The following is a 23,113-nucleotide window of genomic DNA, read 5'->3' as shown; positions in this document are numbered from 1 at the left end:
CGATCGACGCTTTGTTCCGTTCTCACACTTTTCCTTTTGAAAACCGAACAAAGACTCGATTATCAGCATGCGTCAGATTCTGATTAAAGCTTTTCATTTCTTTTTATCTGAAGCCTGCACGGTTTGATGATTTCTATTTTAAAAAGAATATTTGTTCCCTTGATGTCATCACCTCTCATTCTCCATCCTCCAGCTCTTCTTCAATACTTCCCGTCTGTCCTCAGTTGAGTTCAGATGGTTTTTTTTGTCCCAGAGGAAGAAATCCATCAAGCAGAGAGAATAAAAACAATCCAAGACGATTAGAGACATTCGAGGGTCATGAGTTCTTTATGAAACATCACCATAAAACAAATGTTAAACACAAACAAAAGATTGTAAAAGCTCGTACGACTTCTTTCTGTTTCCTTCAGATCCCTCACGTGAAGATCGGTCCGGAGGAAACCCCGAAGCTGCCCTACCTCCGCTTCGCCTCGGTGACTCTGTACCCGAGTAACGAGGACCTGAGCCTCGCCATCGGCTCCATCCTGCGCTCCTTCGGCTACCCGACGACCAGCCTCATCTGCGCCAAAGCCGAGTGTGAGTGTCTTCATTTCTGCTGCTCTGTGTTGTTTTTTTCTTACTTTACGAGCTGAAGTGAAGCGTCTCGTGTTTCTCTGCTCGCCTGTGGATGTTCGCCCGCTCGGCGATACTGGAGGAAGTGCTGAGTGGACGAATGTTGCTGTTCTGGGGACAGTTGGGTTTGTTCACATCGAGCAGATTCTCACGCTGCAGTGTTCGCTCACTTTCTCTCTCTCCGGCTTCCAACTGTTCATAGAAAGTAAATATATGGAAACATCTACTGGAAAATATAATGTAGCACGTAGCACGGCTGCAGTTTTAAACGGTGATCAGTCCTGCTGACTGTTTAACAGGCCTGTGTTGTTGTCGTGAGCGCTGCTGTCAGACAGTTAAACTCGGCGGCGGTGTGATGAACGTTTTATGGCGGCGATTAGTTGCGAGGCGCACCTGCTGCAGACGAGCGGCTCTGAATGTTAAAGCAGCTTCTCAGAGTTACTCAGGAAATATTAAAAATGAAACTTCTGTCTCTTCTGTGTTTGAACTAATAAACGATCTGATTGTATTTTAATAACTGTACATTAAATCAAAGACAGTGACAGTGACCTGATTCCTGACTCCGCCCCCTCAGGCCTGCTGCGACTGGAGGAGCTGGTCCACCGCTTCCTCATCTCCAGGGAGACGCTGTCGGTGCGGATGCTGGACGACAGCCTGGACCCGACCCCCCTGCTGAAGGAGATCCGTGACGACAAGGTGGCGACCATCATCATCGACGCCAACGCCTCCATCTCCTACCACATCCTCAGGAAGGTCAGGACGGTTGATGTACCCACTACATTCACTGAAAGAGAAACAGTTGTCTTCCTCCATTTTAGCAGAGACGTCACTTTAACGTTCACACACAGACTCTTCTTCTGTCCGACGCGTCTTTATTTCCTGAGCCATTTGTCTGTTTTCTTCCTCGGTGGTGTTTACAGAGTAGAACGGGACCTTCAGGTTGGCTTGGTTTCCTGCCAAAGTTGGCCGCTCGAGTCGACAGACGTTACAGCCCCAAACTAAATCTACCAGCTCTTGGCAGGTTGTAACTCCACTCTGTGCCCAGTAACCTTGGAGGCCTGAGAAGTTGCGAATACAAAATAAAAAGAAGCGCTCAGCAGCTCCTGCGGGCAGAACGCAGCAGAGTTAATCTCTCAGTGTGGGAGGTTAATGGATTAATCTGAAGATCTTAGCCGGGAGGTTTCCAGTTCAAACCCCAGCTTGACTTTTTGAATGTTGGCACTGAGAGAGCTGGTCTGTCTGAGCCTGAGCGCAGACAGACTGAGCCTGAGCACAGACAGACTGAGCCTGAGCACAGACAGACTGAGCCTGAACACAGACAGACTGAGCCTGAGCACAGACAGACTGAGCCTGAATGCAGACAGACTGAGCCTGAACGCAGACAGACTGAGCCTGAACACAGACAGACTGAGCCTGAACACAGACAGACTGAGCCTGAGTTGAGACCGTCTGAAGCTGCAGTATAAGCAGAAACAAAAGGAAACTCTGATCCCAAACTCACCACATCTCACCTGGGTTCAGATTCACAGCCGGGTGGAGAACGTCTCATTTTATGATCAAGTCAGTAATAACAAGCTGCTACAACTGAGCAACATATCAACAATATTTATATATATTTATTTGGTTATCATGATATGAAACTACATGAGGCTCATTCCAGTAAAGTGAAGACTGATCTACTTCTATTCTTCCACATCACTGTTGACTATTTATCAGATTTACTCCTGTGATACAGATATTGTGATATTCAATGTTGTTTCACCGTCGTAACATTTATCAATGCTTTAAAGAACATTTCAAAATATGGTGATGTTACTTGAAGGCCACAGCGCCAAGCTGACATCAGGTCACACCTCCAAAATAAAAGCCCCAAAACTCCTGAGATGAAACATCCTGACTGTGGATCAGCAGGTCTGATGCTGTGCCCAAGTTTAAAACTCCCTGAAGTCGTCCGGCGACCAGTCGCTGTGTCGCAGAGAGCTGCTGTGAGTCAGAGCTCAGCTGTAGATTTGCAGGTGAAAAGACGTGAAGACATCAAGGTTGAAACTCGGCTGAATATAATTTAAAAGTTTATAGACGTCTGGGTTACATAAACCGTTTAACCTGCCAGCGATTAGAAATCAGACGTCTGCAGAGCCACTCGGGTTTTAGCCAAATTCAACGCCTTCTCACCTTCAAATGGTCCAATCGGAACAAACCGAGCCTCCTCCAGCTGTGTTTCTCATCTCTGACGCTTCCTGTCGGTTTCCTCCGAGACGGAATCACAGTCTGAAGGTTGTTTCATGTTATTGAAGAAGCAGAACGCAGATGCAGAACGTCAGGGTGAAACATCAGCCTCTCAAACTGCCCAGCTGATGGTTCCTGCTTTTTAATAAACAGCGACTCGTGTTTCTGACAGTAATTTCTTCTTCTTCCTCTTTCCTTTCCTTTCCTTTCCTTTCCTTTCCTTTCCTTTCCTTTTTTTTCCTTTCCCTCCTTCCTTCCGTTTCTTTACACAATGTCTGAGTAATCTCCTTGTTCCTCTCCTCTTTCCTTTCCTTTTTGAGGATGTGTACTTCCTGTGTGACATCAGTTTGTTCTTCTTCTTTTGTGGTGTCCCGCAGGCGAACGAGCTGGGGATGACATCAGCCTTCTACAAGTACATCCTCACCACCATGGTAAGAGCTCTTCATCACACACTCGTCCTCCATTCAGCTCTTCTTCTGCTCTTATCATTCGTCTTCAGGGAGACGCAAACACTCATGTTCTCCTCCAGAGGTACTTAATGCTGTTGTCTCCCTTTCCTTTCCTTTCCTTTCCTTTCCTTTCCTTTCCTTTCCTTTCCTTTCCTTTCCTTTCTCTCTCACCATCTTAGTTTCTTCATGTAGTTGATTTTCTTCCCTTCAGGATGTTTGTGGCTCCCGTCTTTGAATTAAACCCTCCAGGTGTCACATTTTCAGCAGTTCCTCCTCCTCCTCACTTCCAGCAGTAACTCTCCTCTTTACCCATAACTCCTCTCTCTCCTCGCTCTCCTCTCATCAGAGATGCACGCCGGTCTCGCCATCGTTTGTCATCATTATAATTTTGCTGTCCGGTGTCGTGCCCTTGTGCGAAGAGACTTTGCGTGGATAATAACTCGTCTCGATCTCCGCCTCATCTCTAAACACCGTCGTGTCGGCGGCTTTAACGGAGCCATTCACAAGGGCACTTCACGCCACGCTCGCAAAACCAAGGGCGAAAGCGCCGTTCCTCCAGAAGAACCCTGGATAGGAACCAAAATGATTCCTGCAGCGCCGTCTCTGACCTACCTTTAACTTTGTATTAAACACGCTCTGCTGACTGTGACAAGGCGAGCAGGTTTCAGGTGACAGACGTTACGTAGAGTTCACCGCCGCCGTCTGGACGTGAGACCACAGAGAACAGAACAGGCAGAAGCTGCCAGAGATGACGGGACGAACACAACCTCATACAGCTGCACAAGCAATGTTTCTTTAAAGCTTTTAGCCTCGTTCAGCTCCTAGTTTTGGTTTCCGCAGCACTGAGACTGAACCAGACAGAAGATCAGGCGTCCGTGTCAGTGATAATCTGTTTATAACGAGGGTCAAACCGATCATTAGACTGAGTTCATTACATTTCAGCTCATTGACTTCAGGATCACTCGTTTCCTCCGGAGTGAAGCCATCTGGACGCCAGACTGAGATCAAATCTTTTACAACCAACGTTGATGTTTAGATTATCGTACTTTGATGAAGTTTATATTTGGGTTAACCTCCAATAAACTCAACTTGAGTCCAGAAGTCACTCCTTGAGACCACGTTAGCATGATTGCATTAGCATTTAGCACTTAGTTCAAAGTTCAGTGGCATCATGGAGCATCACCTCACCTGACACCTGTGAGGTGAGGTGAGGCAGAGGTATCAGGGTGCTCAAATAAATGTATTTAGTTACTTTCCACCGTGTACAAAGTCAAACTTCACTGAGCGACCCGACTGACTGAACCAGGATGTCAGTTTCAGAAGCTGAACCCTGACTTCAGACTGACTGAATCAATCAGTGAGTCACCGATCAATAACTTTATCATAGCTCTCCAGATAAATGACCATCATGTTCTCCTCAATATGGCAGGAAAGAATCTAAATCTTCCTTATTGCTCTTCGGGTTTGGACCGGACCGGAGCCGACCTCATCGGCTGCTGAGAATCCGCTTCTTTGTGAATGCAGTTCTGTGTGGACGCTGCTGCAGTCGCCGGTGTCCTTCGGGGAGACTGTCGCAGTGTTTCCTCCCTCAGCAGTGATCCAGCTCCTCCAGCCAACAGCTCTTTGTCATGGCTGGCAGGCCTATAGTCTGACAGTGTACTTGGCTGTAGCTGAAATTGATTTGGCAACTGGCAACCGCCCCGGCAACAACAACAAGAACAACAGCAGCAGTGGTGGCGGCGGCGTACCGACAGGGTGGCGAGGAAATGTGTCGGAGAGATTCAGGAGCAAAGAAACAAACCTCACACAGGTTCACAGGGTCCGAACACTTCCGGGATGTCTTGGACTCGACGCTGAATAAAAACTAACTCTCCTCTCCACCTCGCACCCTCTACAGACTCTGTTTCTGCAGACTGGAGAAATTCTGTGCCAGAATATTTTTAACTCGGCCGGAGTCAAAGCCAAATGATGATGATGACGGTCCGTCCATCCAGCTACTGGCCAGATTTCTCTTCTTTCCCCAAATCACAAGGGGAAAAAAAACAACAGCATAAGCACAAAAGCAACATTAACCAGAAGACAGAACCCTGTTTTACATAAGCATCAGAGGAAAAACAAGTGCACCACAAGAGTAATTACAGAGAGGACGGCGAAGAGGAGGGAAGTAAGAGATAAATAACAAAATACACAAGAGCTCACAGAAAAATAGGCCGATGAAGGAGCTGCTCTTTGTGATATAAACTGGAAAACATGTTGTTTCTAAGGATACACAGACCCTTTTATTCCTTCAGGAACTTTTATATAAAGAAAGTTTTTTAAATGAAAACTCAAGCTTTCATAACAAAGGTGTTCAGACTCCCATTATGTTCCATTTGGCAAAAAATGAGCACTACATTTAAAATGTCAGACAGAAAATACGAAATTTCACACATATAAGTAAAAGTGTGGCATTTTAGGGCTATAATCAAAACCTATGAAATATGTACATTTCCACCATAATTGACTTTTGTGCAAAGTTTCATGAGTTTTTGATTAAAGCCGTCAAAAATAAATCCAGATATCTGGGTGAGTCGGATGATGTTCAGAGCTTCAGCTGAGGAGGTGACAGGAGGTGAAGTGTTCTTCAGTCAGTCTTTGCTGTCTGTATTACAGCTGCTTGTATTCTCTTCACAGCTGAAGTTCTCTAAGCTAAATGTTTGATTGTCAGCATCTGTTTGAGAGCTAACGCGACGCCCCCGCGAGTCGAGCAACAGTTTGATTTTAGTTTGTTTCAGCGGCAACGCAGCGTGACACCGACTCGCCTTCAAGGATTATTTGAAGTTGTTTGAAATTCCCCAGCGTTTGATGTCCATCTTTCTCTTCAAACCTTTCTTCTCTCCGCTCGCCTGCACTGAATCTAGAAATTAAAGTTGACGTCATGCAGCCGGCAAAAAGAGAAGCTGAACTGAGCTTGTTTGTTTCTGTCCTCCGCTTCTTCCTCTGCTTCTGTCATCCTTCTCTCGTCTAGGAGTTTTTGTCTCGCTGTCATCTTACATCGTTTTCTCTGCTGTTTTAACAACCTGTGATCGGACTGTACTTCACATAAAACACGCTGAAGATATAAGTTTTTCTTCTCTCCTCTTCCAGGACTTCCCTCTGCTCCGGCTGGATGACGTGGTGGGCGATCAGTCGAACATTGTGGGCTTCTCCATGCTGAACAGCAGCCATTCCTTCTACCTGGAGTTCATCAGGAGCCTGAACCTGTCGTGGAGGGAAGGCTGCGACATCAGCCCATACCCAGGACCAGCGGTGAGACATGGAGCTGAACCTGAGAGCAGCCAGGCTTTCTTTCAAGTTCTTGAATGTTGCTTTGTTGATTTGAAGAGCTGACTGCTTAACATCTTCTATTTCTAAATAAGATCTCATGTTCATGTGTGTTTATTAAGGCTGTATCAGCGTTTCAGAGGTTCACGTGGTGATGAGCTGTCAAGCGATTGGAGTGAAGCTGCTGTGCTGCACCTCCATGTTCATCTGGCAGCATGGGACTCATGCACATACACATTATAAATAAGATCTAATGTTCAAGTGTGTTTATTAAGACTGGATGTATGTTTCAGCAGAATCCAGAGTCGAGTCTTTGAACTCCACATGTCTTCGTTTCTGTGTAAAGTTTGTTATTAACAGTTCATGTGGTGGTGAGCGCCGTGTGAGAGCGAAGCCGCAGTCAGTAGTTTGGAGTGAAGCTGCTGTGCTGCACCTCCATGCTCATCTGGCAGCACGGTAGTCATGCACACACACACACACACACACACACATTGTAAATATGATCTCATGTTCCTGTGTGTTTTTTAAAACTGGATTAATGTTTCAGCAGAATCCAGAGTCGAGTCTTTGAACTCCACACATCTTTGTTTCTGTGCAAAGTTTGTTATTAACAGTTCATGTGGTGGTGAGCGCCGTGCGAGAGATGAACCACAGTCTGTAGATTGGAGTGAAGCTGCTGTGCTGGACCTCCCTGCTCATCTGGCAGCACAGGAGTCATCCAAACACACACACACACACACACACACACACACACACACACACACACACACACACACACATTGTAAATAAGGTCTCATGTTTACATTTGTTTTTAAGACTGGATTAGTTTTTTCAGCAGAATCCAAAGTCGAGTCTTTGAACTCCATACGTCTTCATTTCTGTGTAAGCGTTTGTTATAAATGGTCAATTAAAAAACATCTCCAGATAATGAAATGAGTCTGAAGATAATGAGATAAGTAGGATGTGATCTCCACATAATGAGTTCAATCACAAATTATGAACACTGAATTAAATTAATTATTCAAATTTATGTTGAGAGGAGACGACAGCGTGAAGTTATGATTCTCAGCTAAGGTAAAAAAAAACAAAAAAAAACCACACACACACACACAAGTAAAGTCGTCCATCGATCCGTCTCCTCCTCCATCAGGACGAATCAATCTCTTCTGAGCCGTTTGTCTCATTTGCAGCTCGAGACAATAACACCTGAGGAGACGCCACGATAAAGAGAATAATAATGACTACAGTGTTTGTGTCAGCCGTCATCACTGCAGAGAGCTTCTCCCCGGGGGTTCATTACTCATATTTATTCACTTAAGGTGCTCGAAGGAGCCATAAATAAAGTTGTTTTGATTGTAATGGATTTATTATTGTGATGATTAGGGTGATTAAATGATGATCGAGAGTTCGGACTGAAACAACTGCCTGCAGAGAAGTTTCGTGGAAAGGAGTCTGCTTTTATTTTATCATCATCAAAGCAAAATATGTGTATTTTTATTTTTGGGATGAACTTTAGATTTTAAATCTCGGCCCACAGTTCAGAGATTCAGCCTGATGTTTCCGGCAGTAACTGTTTGTAACTTAAAGCCGGCAGATGAACTGAAGGAAGCGGCTGCAGGACCGAACAGACCGACAGATTTGTGAGAGCTGCCAATTATTTTTCACTCTATCTTCCCTCCTCAATCTTTCTCTCTTCAAACTGTAATTAGTTATCGTCATCCAGCCCTGAAACTATCGACTCGGAGAGAACTCCAATCACACTCAGTCATACATCCATCTCTTTTTATCAGCCGTCGACAGACTGTGCCGCTCTGCCTCCGTACAATTTGTCTGATTCCCTCTGAGTGTCGGTTTGACTGACAACTGACCAAACAGACCAGAACGTCAGACTGTGATAGGATCGCTGAGCCGCACGCTGAACGCCGCTGATAGCAGGAGCTGCTATCCTTCCCTGACGTCCTCGCCTGTAGGAGCACAAACAAACACCAACAAACTCCTTTTGTATGGTCTGCATCCGACTCATGAACAATAAACAATCACATGGCAGAGAATAACCAACGACTCTGCAGCTCTGCGGAGCTTTTTTAACCTCTTTCAGCTGCTGGGGTTTGTTGTCTTCATTATGCAACTCGACTCGAGTGCAAAGCTAGCATGTCGCCACAGGAACATCCTAACATCTAACATCCTTCTGGTTTCAGTTGTCAGCGGGTAATTTAAAAGCTTGCAGCTTGCAAAAATGAAATATCTCATTTCCTGTTTCAGTAATACACAAGCTGGAGTAAAGGTGAGGCGAGGCATGTTTCTGCTCAACTACAGATACAATTTGAACATTTCTTTACGTTTCAACTTACATTTGTTTAGTTTGAATTTTCTATTTATCTCACTGTGTTTACACTCTGGTTAGGTTTAGGCACTTGGAGATGGAGATGGTTCGACTTCTCTTGAAAAACATCACTAGAAATGTCTGCAGCTCCCCTTAAAAAACATCCAGGTTTCCAAAAGCTTCTGAACTGTTCATGAAGAGATAATCGACCTGTACCCAGTAAACTGTCTCAGCATCTTCAGGGGTTCTTCATTTTTCTTCTCTTTGTGTTTTTTTTTTAGCTGTCATCGGCCTTGATGTTCGACGCGGTTCATGTGGTGGTGAGCGCCGTGCGAGAGCTGAACCGCAGTCAGGAGATCGGCGTGAAGCCGCTGAGCTGCACCTCCCCGCTCATCTGGCAGCACGGGACCAGCCTCATGAACTACCTACGCATGGTAAACACTCTCGTTGTGTGTCCCAGCGTCTCCAGCTGCAAATAACACAATTCATTACCCTTTGTGTACTTTTTCCGAGCCGACAGGAGCTGGTCCTCGCGGTGTGTTCAGCTGCAGCTTCTTGGGCTTCATCTTTGTTGGTTCTTTAACGTCACTTCAGTACATTTGGACTTTTAAACTGCTGCTCTAGCGTGAAATGTCTTGTTGTCTTGCTGTGAACGGGATCTTATGAGTTATGAGCGTTGTCATCTGTCAGGAGCAAAGATAGAAGAGGCTTAATGTTGACACCGAGCCTCGGATGGATGGATGTGATGCTGCTGTTCACGTCTCCTCCCAACATTTGGTTTCTTTTAGCCAGAAGACAAACACTGTTGTCCTGCTCATGTGTTTGTATGTAAGAAAATACCCCTCAACATATTGTGTAGTTTAGTTCGGAGGGCTTGTTAATGTACTTAGAGTTAAAGTCGTGAGGCAGATGGGGGGGTTATTTCTATTTTCTCTCCTCTGGCATCTCTCCCTCTCTCCATCCTACTTTCCTGTTTCATTTCCATCTTTATTTAATTTATTCTCATCCTCCCATTTCCCTGTTTCTGTCTGTCTGCCACTTCTTGTTTATTCCATCCACCGAGGATGCCTCCCTCACCCTCCCTCCATATTGTTTTTGTTGCTCTCAGTGCATCACTTCATCATCTCTGCACTGTTTTTGGCAGCAAGCAGAGTCTCTCTCTCTCTTTCTCTCTCTCCTCTCTCTGTCTTGCCACAGAGATTTTGGGATGTAATTCATCTTGAGTCATGCACACACACACACACACACACACACACACACACACACACACACACACACACACACACACTACACATTCATTCATACTGTATGTGCACTCAATTGCACATTACTCACATCAGCTCAGGCAAAAAATCCACGCTTGACTGCACTTGTATCACACAAGCCAGCCACACACTCATTTGCACATTTCTGCAAACACATGCACACACACACACACACACACACACTCGTGCGCGTGCACACACACACACACACACACACATCGGGCTCAGACACTGATCTGATGTCTGCTCTGCTTCTTTTTCCAATATGAATCTTATTTTTCTATTTTCGTCTTCTCCTCCCGCTCAACATTTACATCCCAAATCAATAATGCTCTTTTTTTCTGTTTTTTTGCGGTCAGTTCAAAGCTTCTGATTGAGCCACTGCAAACATCTCATCTTGTTCACTGTCAGTCAACCGTGCAAACTGACGTCGGTGTCACAGTTTGAGCCAAATTTGAGTGAAATATTCGTGTGTATTTACTCCTCAGTGAAAGCAACTGACTGCGTAGGGAATGTAGATTTGTGGGCCAGTGGATCATTTGGGGCAAATACCATGTGAATATGTTAAAATTTAATTTTGGCACCTAAATGTGCAAATTAGTATTTAGATGCAAAAGACAGCTGTGTAGTTGAGGAAGCTATTGTAGCTCGTTTCTGTTCCACAAATTAAACATGGTTTTACCACCGTTAGGAGACGGGACTCAATGCTACAGATAATACCATGTGAACTTATTGTCCTGTTAGCAACAGAGCTATTGGAGCTCGCTAATAGACATTTGGTGAGCTATCTAACTGTCTTCCACACCTCTGCAACCTGAATGAAATTATGAAGGAAATGAAAACACACTGTCAGGGGTTGTAAACGATGTTACAGAGACAATAGCAGGAAGTTCAGAGAGATGTTGTGAATTAACAGTGCGAGCAGCTTCCTGAGCCGTGTTATATTCACAGTATTCATCTGGATGTTTTGAACATATTTTCCTTCTTTTTCTTTAATACATTTTGAACAAATGTTTTCTTTCTTTCTTTCTTATTTATATTTACAGTCTGTTACTCAGCTTTACATCTTTATTGTCTTCCAGCTGGTGATATCAGTCATCGTTGTTCTTTGTTGTTGTGCTCGCACCTCCTTCAGTCTCTGTGTGGTTTGTTCACAGATGGATTTTATCGTGCAGTTATAGAAGATTTGTTTGTTCCAGTCAAGGTTAGCCTGCTAGCTGCATCAGTTTGACAACTAACCTTGGGACTATTCTCTACATCACCAGCTTTCTAGAAGCACATATTTTATCTGTGATGAGGGCAAAACAACAGGACAAGCATCCCAAATGAACTTTATAAAAACACTTCTCTTTTTCTCTCAGCTAACAGCGTGTTTCGGTGTCTCTCTCTGTTCAGGTGGAGTACGACGGTCTCACCGGTCACATTGAGTTCAACAGCAAAGGCCAGAGGACCAATTACACCCTGAAGATCCTGGAGAAACACCCAGCCGGCCATAAAGAGGTCAGAGGTCAAATGGGGTCGAGTGGGGGGCAGACAGGTCAGAGGTTAAATTAACGCTCAATTCCCCCAAATTAGCACCTAATTCAGCACCGTTTCGTATCTGTGTGAGGCAGCAGGTCAGTTATCAACATCACCACACATGAAAATGTTAAAACTGTTTTCCTTGTGATCGCGTGGTTGGGAACCAGTGAAGTCCTGCAGGGAATCCTGGGAGTCGATGGCCTCTTCTCCTTAATGTTTACAGCCGCTGACAGTCGTCAGATTTCTCTCGGCTGATCGTGGCCTCACAGGGAGCCGTGCTCTTATTCATCCGTCAATAAAATCAATACACACACACTTCCTCCGCGAGGGTCAAGTGTTGTTTTATGACCTCAGATGAGCATTAGGAGGTCAGAGGTCAATTGAGGTCTCGACCAGGTCAGATGGGCTCTCAGGCCCGGTTTAAGTACGCTGTAAAAAGTGCTACCGAGGTTCAGATTCACTCCTGATTGATACAACGACTCTAACACAACAAACCTCGGCCAGATAAATCCAGAGCAGGACCTCTTTATGACCTCCAGCAGGGAGTCTGTTCTCTGTCCTGGAGGATTTCTCCAGCGCCGCCCTCAGGCATACTATAGACAAATAAATAAGATCTAAAAAATACTGTTGTTGAAAGATTTAGTACCAGGAGTACTGGCACTGTTGGAAGCTGTGGACTGGGTCAGCGCCGAAAAACAGCCCACAGTGAAACTTATTAATTGTACATCATATTTAGACGGTTTTCACACTGTAGCTTGGTGATAGAAACCATTTTCCAACCTTTCCAGACTCCTTTGGCAATAACAGCCATCTTACCTCGCAGATCACAAGGTTTTTATCTATCCTGATGTGTGGCTGTGGTGTTTTAAAGGTTTAGTTGGGATTCAAACTGTCGAACTGTGTCGTGTTTGCACCAAAGGTTTTTAAAATAGCAGCATGAGCTTTCAAGAATAACTAGTTGTCCTTGAAACAAAAGTGGAGATGCAGCGTTCATGAATCAGAAACTAAAACGGTGATCGAAGCGCTTTAACTGAGAGATGGAAACTGATTCTGTATTGGAGTCACGGTGGAGATTTTTTTGGAGGTAAACAAGGAAGACAGATGGGAAAAAAGGGTGGAGATGATTTAAAGCAGGAGAGGATCCTGAAATCTATCTGATGAGTTTTCACATCAGGATGGGAGGAGTGTCCGCCGCTCTTCATCAGCCTGACAGCGCAGCGTCCTAACAACACGCAGCAGGTCAGGGGAGGTGATCGGGTCAGTGTCGGGTCAGCAGGGCGTTAACAGGCCACAGTATTTATGAGCGTACTTAACCTGCTGAATGAGGCAGGAGGAGCCGGATCATTGATTTCAGCATTGATTGGATTGTTCTGCTCCCTCTGACCTTCATAAAACACTTTTAGTTTTGTCTTTGCGTTCTTAAATCTTACTTTGCATTTGTGTTACTGATCATCTCCTGCTTCTCTTCATCATCCTCCTCCATGTTTGTTTTAACAAGGCAGCAACATGTCAGGACGTTTGTAGTCTGGAGACCTTTGGGCTCCACAGTATCTTTCAGTTTTAAAAGCTGCTGTGACTCAACCTTTAGAGGTTTTGTGGCAGCACAATGTCAAACTACTTCCTCCTTTGCAGAGGTAGGTCCTCTTCATCGGTTAGGTTTGAGGTTATACAGCCGAAGTAATCTCTAAAATACAACAGGATTTTTCATCTTTCAACTTTGGTCTGGAAATCTGGATTTTGACACGTCCTTCCTTCTCTTCCTCTATGTCTTCCTCTTCCTCCTGGATGGACAGATTGGCATCTGGTACTCCAACAACACATTGGCCATGAACTCCACGTCTCTGGACCTCAATGCGTCAGAAACGCTGGCTAACAAGACGCTGATTGTGACCACAATATTGGTAAGAAATCTGAACATGATGCGAAGTGAAACACGGCTGTCGGTTGGTGTTGGTATTGCTGATGTCACTTCCCTTCTGACAGGAAAACCCGTACGTGATGCGTAAGTCCAACTACCAGGACTTCCACGGTAACGACCAGTATGAGGGGTTCTGTGTGGACATGCTGCGGGAGCTAGCCGACATCTTGAAGTTCTCCTTCAGGATCAAGCTGGTGGACGACGGGTTGTACGGCGCCCCGGAGCCCAACGGCAGCTGGACCGGCATGGTGGGGGAGCTCATCAACAGAGTGAGTGGACAGCAACATGCTAACACATCTACCAGCTAACTAGGTGTTTGTTTCTGGTTTGTAATCAAACAAAGGCTCCTGAATCACGTTCATGTCGATCAGCTCATCAGTTTCGCAGGATTGTTGGGCTCCATATTTTGAAGCTTGTCGCTTGTCGGTGCCGTTTTGGCCAACTGTGAAAATGTCAGTGAGAGAAATCCCCTTGAACGTGTCGCCATAGTATCTACAAGTTCAGACATGTTTTTGATTAGAACATTACATATGAATAAGTGTGGAAATGAGGCAAAAGCTGCTTTATTGTAACAGTTTTCATGATCCTGAGTCCTTCCAGTTTCAACAACCAATACAATCTACCTGCACCTGGTGGTGTGGGAGAGTTTATATCTTCCTGCAGCTTCTAGGCGGAGACGCAGGTGATGTGAGGCGACATGACAGCAGCTTTTCTCCCGCCATGACTATTGGCTTCTGGTTTTATCCTGCTTCCGTTGTGTTTTCTGACTTTGCCGTTTTGTTTTGCACTCGTCAGCCACCGTAAATTTGTGTTGATTGTTGCGATCGAAACATCTAAACTTCCAGGAGTTTAATGTCTGCTGTGCGTGTTTCTGGAAAGTGGGAGTAGAAATGAATCGATGGATCTGCAGCGAGTCACGCGAAACTGAAATGATCTGAAGCTGTCTGCCACCATGAGCAACGTGGTTTTGTAAATGATCCACAGTTGATTGATTCTGAATTGATTCCTCACATTTCAAACAGTCCAAACTGAAAGTCTGAAGCCTTAAAGAGGCCCGTGGACGGTGGGCGCACACACACACACACACACACACACACACACACACACACACAGTTGCCGACACTCCTCCTTATCATCTTTACTCTCTCCTGCAGCTTTGTCGCAGGCAATTCTCTGCACAGCTTTAATTAGACTCAACTTGACTTAAAATGAGCCACTTTCCCTGAGAAAACAACTAACGGGGAAAATTGGGCCTCAGCTGAGCCACTTAACGCGTCCTCAGCGGCGGCGCTGCTCAGGGCCGAGCGGCTTTCCTCCCGCTCCAACACTTGTATAATTGGCTGACTCTTGTGTTGCAGTTAAGGGCGCCATCACTGTCACGTCGCGCGCCCCCTTTGCGTCTGCCCACCGCCGCCGCCTGTTGCCATAACGACCAGCGCAGGGGCAATGTTGGAGCGAGTGCAATCATCGGAGTGTGTGTGTGTGTGTGTGTGTGTGTGTGTGTGTGTGTCGTGGCGGCTCGGTCGGAGTCGACATGCTGCCTCGGTGACTGCTCACACTCAGACTGGATGATTTAATAATCAAGTCAAAATTCCATCTGTTGTCTTTCCGAGACTTCTGGAATATAAAACCACGAAGTCTCCTCGAGTCTGAACCTCGCCGCGGTAATTATTCCTGCAACAGTTAATCCTTTAGTCATCAACCCTGAAATGAATCACCAACGGTTTGAATAATCAGCGACAGCCAACTGAATATTCCTGAGTCGAAACTATATTTTCTGAAATACATTTTCACCATTTTTCTGGCATTTTATCAATCAAACAACCGATCGATTAATCATTGAATAATCAAGGAGAGGCTGCAGAAAGAGACGGTCGACTTCCTGCTGCACAGCTCGCCAAGAGTCTGTCTGTCCTCAGATTTTATCCAGATATAAGATGATTGTATCCTCACTGCGGACTCCAGGCCGTCGACGGAGGGTTTTAATCTGTCGCTGTTAAAACATCTCGTCTTTATGCGTCACTACTTTCAGGACTGGAAGCAGCTTTGGTTTTCCTCCTGATTTGACGAATCGTCCTGCTCACATCACGTTGCGTGTGTTCATTTTGAAAAAGGACAAAAAGGATTTATAAATCATTTCATTCTTACATTTTCTTATATACCACATTTTTTTCGGGGCATTCTGGGATCAAAAAAACAAACTGATTTTTTTTGCCTGTGTTTTGTTGTTTGTGTCTTTTCGGGTGTTCGAGTGTTGAACTGAGCTGCTGTTCATCACACGGCTGTCTGATAATAACACACAATAATGGTGATGATAATGGTGGTGTGTGTGTGTGTGTGTGTGTGTGTGTGTGTGTGTGTGTGTGTGTGTGTGTGTGTGTGAGTGACTGGGAACTCAAGCAGGCCATTAAGAGGCTAATCAACTGTCTTTTCTCTTACTAATTATACAGAACTGTTTCAATTACACTGCGGGACTCCTCAGCATGAAAACACACACTCACTCACACACACACACACACACACACACACACACACACAGAGATCAGCAGGTATTCACACTTTTATCTGCAGCCAGAAACTCTGTGTGTGTTTTATGTGTTAAAAATGACAAACACACTCTCTCTCTCTCTTCTTGTATCTGTAACTTTCTCTCGTCCATCACTGTTTTTCTCATCAGTAATTTCAGGGGTGGAGGTTCTTAAAACACACACATACACACACACACACACACACACACACACACACACACACACCCTGCTCTCCACGAGGCCCTGGAGTCTGATGAAAGTGGGTGAAATTCGTTTAACAAGTGTCTACTCGTTAATCAATTAAGTGTTAATTAAGGAGCAGAGAGGCGTCTGGGGTCCAGATAAACGCTCCACCATGGATCCACTCTGCGTCTCTGTGTTGACTCAAACTTAATGAGATTATCTCTCAACTTTAATTTGTCCGCACCGTGTTTATCCAGCAAGGTTAAATCCACCCGAGAAAAACCGAGATGTTGTTTTAAATGTTTCCTCTCAGTTTGAATTGAGTGTGTTGTTTCATGAAACGTGTTCTTCTGCTGCGGCGAGATGGAAATGTGTGTTTGTGTTCAGCGCTGAGGGAGAAAACACAGATATTATTATGATTTGCATTAAAATACAGACAGATTACAGTGAGAGAGTCGAGACAGGCGGCGTGAGCCACATTCATTATTGGAACATTTTAGGTGTTTTGTCCAGGAGTTGTTTGTGTGTTTGAACTGATTTGAATGAGAAATGACACAAGGAAAACAAGAAGAAGAGAATTTGTGTTCAGAACAATGAAGTTAACATGTGAATGAATCCAGTCTGACCTCCTGCTGATGGCTGATGCTCTCGTGTGATAAAACTCTGAATGCATGAATCTCCTTCTCCTAGTTTTTTTTACAGGATATTGAGGTCAGTGGACTCTTTGTCCAGGTCCAACTCATTTAAGAAGAGACATGTAAATGTCCCTGTCAGCACCAGTGATGTGTCCTCGCTCTGAACGGGACCAGTAGGAGCTCCATGATTCAGCCGCTGAGCCCGGCACCAACAAAAGCTCTTATCAGGCAGATTTAGCGGCGCGTTGTCCTCCGGGAGCCACTCGGTTAACAACTCACTGCTAACTGGTGATGCATTCAGGAACAGCTGAGGCCTCAACAATAACCGGCACACAATGAAAATCAATATTTCATTAAAAGACTCAGAATCTGTGCAGAGGTTCACACATTCAGAACAAAGGTGTTCACAGTAATTATGTCTCCTGAGGCCCAGTTTGACTTCAGAGATGTTTAATCAGGCCGGTCGGTCCAAGACACCACGACAGTCAGAGCAGAGTCTTCTTCTTCTTCTTCTTCTTCTTCTTCTTCTTCTTCTTCCTCCTCTCCTTCCTCTCCTCACTTCATGGTATTCAGATGCTGTCTCGTCTCTGGGAGGAGGCGTCTGGACTGAACAGTAGTATCAGAACCAGTTCTGCTCCGGGAGCCGTTTGTTTCCCCCCCACATGTTTTGTGTTAATGCAGAACAGTTGAACATGAGTGTGATTCACTGGAGGTTGTTGAGCTCATTACAGTAAACGAGGAGCCGTTAGGAGCAGAATAACAAATGAACATCAGCTCTGTTTGCTCTCGCCGAGTGTTTCTGCTCTTTTATTCAGCAGAATATTAGAAACTCATCATAATTACACTTCTTTTATTCATGTCCACAACGTTTAACCTCCCCTGACGCGTCCTGTCTTCTTCTGTGGTGGTCGGTTCTCCCTCTTGTCCTGTTGTTGTTTCTTCTCTCGTGTTCTTTGGTTCTGGCTTGTTTCTCTCACGCTTCACCGGCCGACCCGAAAGTGTTTCTCTTCCTCCTTCTGCTCTCCTTCCCACTCCTTCACTCCTAATCCTCTGTCTTCCCTTCCTATTTTCTTCTTCTTCTTCTTCTTCTTCTTCTTCTTCTTCTTCTGTCCAGGTGATCACATAAACTGAAGTTGAAGCAGTTGTTAATCCTCCCTCTCTCTCTCTCTCCGTCTGTAGAAAGCAGACCTGGCGGTCGCCGGCTTCACCATCACCTCGGAGAGAGAGAAGGTGATCGACTTCTCCAAACCCTTCATGACTCTGGGGATCAGCATCCTGTACCGGGTCCATCTGGTAAATCCACCTGCTCACCCTCCACTTACACTCCTTCAACTGACTTCCTCCTTTGCTCCTGTAATGATTACTATGGACAGAAGAGGGCGCTGCCTTATAAGAGCAACATGTGATCAGCTGCTGTCGTTACTTCTGATGAGGATGCGCTGCAGTGAAGGAGGAGGACAGTAAATGTTTGAAGCCTGCTGGGTCGCTGGTCGTCCTCCTGAAGGTTCAGTCCAAACTCACCTGGGTTCTTGTGACCAGGCTCGGTGGGAACGGGCTCCAGGAGCGAGCTGGTTAAATGTTTGCTGTGATTTGGGTGAAGTGTCCTTGAAAAGAGAAGCAAATAAATGTGAGACGGGAGCAGCAGCAGCTGTGGCGGTGTTGTGTTGTGTTGTGTTGTGTTGTGTTGTGGTGTGGTGTGGCGGTGTTGTGTTGTGTTGTGTTGTGTTGTGGTGTGTTGTGTTGTGTTGTGTTGTGGTGTGGCGGTGTTGTGTTGTGTTGTGTTGTGGTGTGTTGTGTTGTGTTGTGGTGTGGCGGTGTTGTGTTGTGTTGCGTTGCGTTGTTTTGTGTTGCGTTGCATTGCGTTGCGGTGTGTTGCTTTGCGTTGCGGTGTGTTGCGTTGCGGTGCGTTGCGTTGCGGTGCGTTGCGGTGCGTTGCGTTGCGTTGCGTTGCTTTGTGTTGTGTTGCGTTGCGTTGCGGTGCGTTGCTTTGCGTTGCGTTGCTTTGTGTTGTGTTGCGTTGCGTTGCGTTGCGGTGCATTGCTTTGTGTTGCGGTGCGGTGCGTTGCGTTGCGTTGCGGTCTGGCGGTGTTACGTTGCGTTGCGTTGCGTTGCGTTGCGTTGCGTTGCGTTGCGTTGCGTTGCGTTGCATTGTGTTGTGTTGCGTTGCGGTGCGGTGCGTTGTGTTGTGAGAAGCCCGGCAGGCTGTCTGTTTGCTTCACAATAAGTCTGTTAAGATGCTGATAAAAGCTCCATTTCTTCCTCGCGTCTGCCTGCAGAGTCGACACAAACTTTTACAAATTGAACAACGGAGCGTTTGCACCTGTTGACATTTCCCGTCTCTCTCTCTCTCTCCGTCCTCTGGCCGATGATTAGATGCATTCAGAGAGAAAACGCTGCAGCCGTCTCAGCAGGAGTTCTGCAGCTGGAGGCGACAGCCGTCCCCGACCGCTCGGGTCACGCAGTCAAACTGAGAGCTCAGGACGAAGCCACAGCAAATATTCCTGCGACCGGAGAGATCAGGCAGGGGAGAGCAGATGAAAGAGGCGCTGAGGACACAGATAGAGGGCATGTTTCTGCTTCTGGAGAGGAGCGAGGATGTGAGTCAGTCGGGGGGAAGGTGACACAAGCTGCTGCTCGAAAAATATGAGTTTTTCAGCCTCTGAGGGAGGATCGCTGACTCTGCCTCCATGACTGGAATTAGAAACATGGGCTGGATGCTGCTGCACCTCCTGTGAGTCAGGACCGAGGCCTGGGCAGGAAATATAGGTGAACAAACAGAGAAGAGTCCGGCAGACGGAGCGAGGCGGAAACGATCGTCACGTCTGCTTCTTCTTCACCTTCTTTGTGTTTTGTTATGAGTGTTCATTTTGAGTGGATTCTTGATAAAACAGTGTGAAAACTGGCATGTGAGAGAACACAAAGACGTGACGGACCTGAAAATCTGATGAAATCCAAAACAATAACGCTGCAAGAGTCTGTGTGCAGCTCGCCTCGTCCCGCGAGTCACGACTGAGTCCACTTTTATAAATTGATGTGTTTTCTTCATGGACTCCTGCTGTGAGTCAGAAACACTGAGAAACATGACTGAGGAGGAGCAGCAGTGATAACGTTACTGTTCAGGTCGCGCTCTGCAGAGTCCACAACGAACAACGACAAGCAGTGCCGGCTCAGGCGTGTGTGAACTGACCAACCAGAGCAGACGAGGTATTCAGGAGGCGGGGCCTTAAAGAGACAGGAGCATGGAATATGATCATGAACCTGAACATGAGCGGGACTGTCTCCTGTGACGAGCAGCTGGTGTCTGTAGAGTTCAGCTCTCAGGATGCTTCTGCCTCCAACAACTGAAAACACAAACCCAGAAACAAACGCTCACCTTGTTGTTGTGCCGGTGACTCACACAACCTCTCGCCGTACGAGCACTGCAGGTTACAGAGTACTCTGCTGCACATCGGCTGTGTGAGCGCTCTGCGTACGTGACGTGTTTACAGCCGACACACCGAGCAGCTTCCACCGCTTTCAGTCCTTAAACGTGGCCGACAGCAGGAGCTTGTTGTGCTAATAAAGGTTAATAAAACATATTTGTGGTTAAAGCATAATGATGCGTCTCGTCAGACTGATGCTGTTGCTGCAGTGTCTCTGCCTGCAGACACTGTACATCTGCAGCTCATCAGTATTCACCTCCAGCAGCTGTCCTCCATGTTTGATCCAGTCCACTGTTAGCGCCTCAGCGTATTGACTCAGTGATCAGTCAGCTGTTTAATGTGTGTACAGCGAGGCGGCGGCGGCAGCATCACAACTTCATTCTCTTTAAGTGTTTAGTTAAAGATGGAGTGGACCGGGCGCTCGTCTTTACTCACAGTAACGACTGCGGCGGTGATTTACACCGTCACACTGCAGAGCTGACGAGCAGTCGGAGTCCGGTCGCCTCCGTCAGGACGACGGCCTCCTGCAGCGCTGCGAGCCGACGCATCATAAATCCACTCCACTAAACAGGAAGCTGCTGTTACCAGGAGCACGACTGGTGACGATTATACACAGTAGATAGACTGACTAACAGAGCATGGTGAACACACACACACACACACACACACACACTCAGGACCATGGTCAAACTGAACAGCTCTGGGGAAAATTGATATTCAAAGTCCTCAGCAGGCGGTCGTCAGACAGCAGCATTAACTCATTTACTGGAGCGTAAATCACAGCAGGTTCAGGCTGGACGACAAACCAGAAAACATTTATCAATTAAAATATGATGCAGGTTCACCAGAATCAGGGTGTAAAGTTCTGACTCTGCTCGGTTCATCACATTACTAGATGGAGGATTTCTGACGGGTTGCACTCGAGACCTCGAGTTAGTTAGTGTGTTTCTTCTTGACAGATCTGGTGTGTGTGTGTGTGTGTGTGTGTGTGTGTGTGTGATTTACTGACATCTAACGGTGAGGTGACAGATTTCAACCAACTGAACACCCCTCGTCTCGTCCTGTGGCTGCTGCAAACATGAAAACATTTCTTCCTCTATCTGTAGAAATGAGAGGTTCATTCTGAGGTGATGACAAGACGCTTGTTAGTCTCAGGTGATTATACACAAATGAAAACATAATTATGAATATTATTTTTGCCTGCTGCAGTTAACTGAGGTTAAAGTAACAATACAGAGTAGAAATACTGTGTTTCAAAGTGTTCCAATTATCATCAGACTCACAGCACCAGAAACGGCACGTTTCAGATCAATATAGATACGATTAGATTTACTGTATATACTGGATAAATATTCATATCTCGTCACCAGACACAGTTTGTGTTATTTTAACTGACAGATTTCTGTACTGCTGTACTCTTTTCATTACTTTGGGGTTCAGCCAATTTGATGTTAATGATGAAATTGTAAGATTAACAACATGCGTCTGATTGTGGACGAAGCTCCTGAACGCGTCTCACAAAACCAACAGATTCGATCTGACAACTTCTGTGTGACTCCCAAAGAAACTACACAAACAAAACAATCATGTCTGCCAGTGTAAAGAGCTTTATACACATTATGAACACACACACACACACACACACACACAGCGTCTATCTAAACAGCTCGCAGCACACTGTAAGATGGTAATCTTTTTAATTGCTCAAGCTGTTGACTTGTGCACACACATTAGTGAAGTGCCATCGTGTTTATCAGTCTTCTTGCCCCCTGGTGTTGAACAGTGTAAATTTATGTCCGCTGCTGCTCCCAATTCATTAGTGCTCAATATATTATCAGTCTGCGTTCACTCCGTCTGCGGCACGACAGTTTATCGCCGCCAGTACGAGCCGCTCTGACATCATCGGGCGAGGAGATACCAGCTGCGTCCCGTGGGACAGGAAGTGACATCGCTGGAGTTCAGAGAAACCAAACAGATGTTTCTCCTGCAACAAACACCGGCTGGTAACAGAAAACACACACAGAGGATCAATAATAGTGTTGATCGATGAGGCGAAGCTTCATCTGTCAACAGATTTCTGATTTCAGAACGCAGCTGTGAAGCTGCAGCCGGCTGAAAACACGTCACCAGTTACTCAGCGATGCCCCGAAGCAGCCTGGACCTGCATCCAGACCGGACTCTCTGTGGTTCTATGTTCTCCCAGCGCCCGGGCGGGTTTTCAAATCCAAACACATGTAATTGTTGTGTTCATTGTTACTCTACAGTGTCTGTAGCAGCACTAATCTCACCAAACACACACAGACTAGCTGAAGGATAAAGGAGCAGTTCACCCTAAAACAAAACTTAAGTCTCCTTGCTCTGCTGATACAAAGTCAGCTGAAGTTTAATAGTCCATAAAACTTTTCTGGGTCGAGTCTCCAGAACCCCCGAGATCCAAACTGATATAAGAGATGTTATTTACTCCCTCGATGTGCAGTCGAGCTCATGCACCCAGTTCAGAAGCAGCTCCAGTGAAGATTTCAGCTTTAAAACAGGATGTAAACGAAGCAGATGTGAACTTCTATGCCCGTCATAGAGCCGACAACAGCCACCGAGCGATCATGTAGAAAATCGACCCAATCGACTCTCGTGAACCACTTAAACACCAGCTTCATGATGACTGATGCATCATATAGCCAATGAGATTTCAAATCCAGTTATATATATTTTATCATGGTTTTCAAAGCCC

General features: G+C 45.8%; 1 protein-coding gene across 4 annotated transcripts in view; it reads left to right on the top strand.

The window, feature by feature from the left end:
* The window catches only part of LOC119017205 (glutamate receptor ionotropic, kainate 5-like), a 138,863-nt gene that overhangs the window by 103,267 nt on the left and 12,483 nt on the right, over positions 1–23,113 (top strand). For all 4 annotated transcript variants that reach the window (XM_037093722.1, XM_037093719.1, XM_037093720.1 and 1 more), the window contains 9 exons: positions 411–576; positions 1,187–1,365; positions 3,216–3,269; positions 6,414–6,575; positions 9,195–9,347; positions 11,574–11,678; positions 13,493–13,600; positions 13,683–13,886; positions 18,143–18,256. In XM_037093722.1, the coding sequence (XP_036949617.1) occupies positions 411–576; positions 1,187–1,365; positions 3,216–3,269; positions 6,414–6,575; positions 9,195–9,347; positions 11,574–11,678; positions 13,493–13,600; positions 13,683–13,886; positions 18,143–18,256 (1,245 nt within the window). The remainder of the gene's footprint in view (positions 1–410; positions 577–1,186; positions 1,366–3,215; positions 3,270–6,413; positions 6,576–9,194; positions 9,348–11,573; positions 11,679–13,492; positions 13,601–13,682; positions 13,887–18,142; positions 18,257–23,113) is intronic.

Source organism: Acanthopagrus latus, chromosome 3, assembly GCF_904848185.1.
Source record: "Acanthopagrus latus isolate v.2019 chromosome 3, fAcaLat1.1, whole genome shotgun sequence".
Taxonomy (NCBI): Eukaryota; Metazoa; Chordata; class Actinopteri; order Spariformes; family Sparidae; genus Acanthopagrus; species Acanthopagrus latus.
The sequence above is the reverse complement of the archived record's forward strand: the minus strand, read 5'-3'. Positions and strand labels throughout refer to the sequence as shown.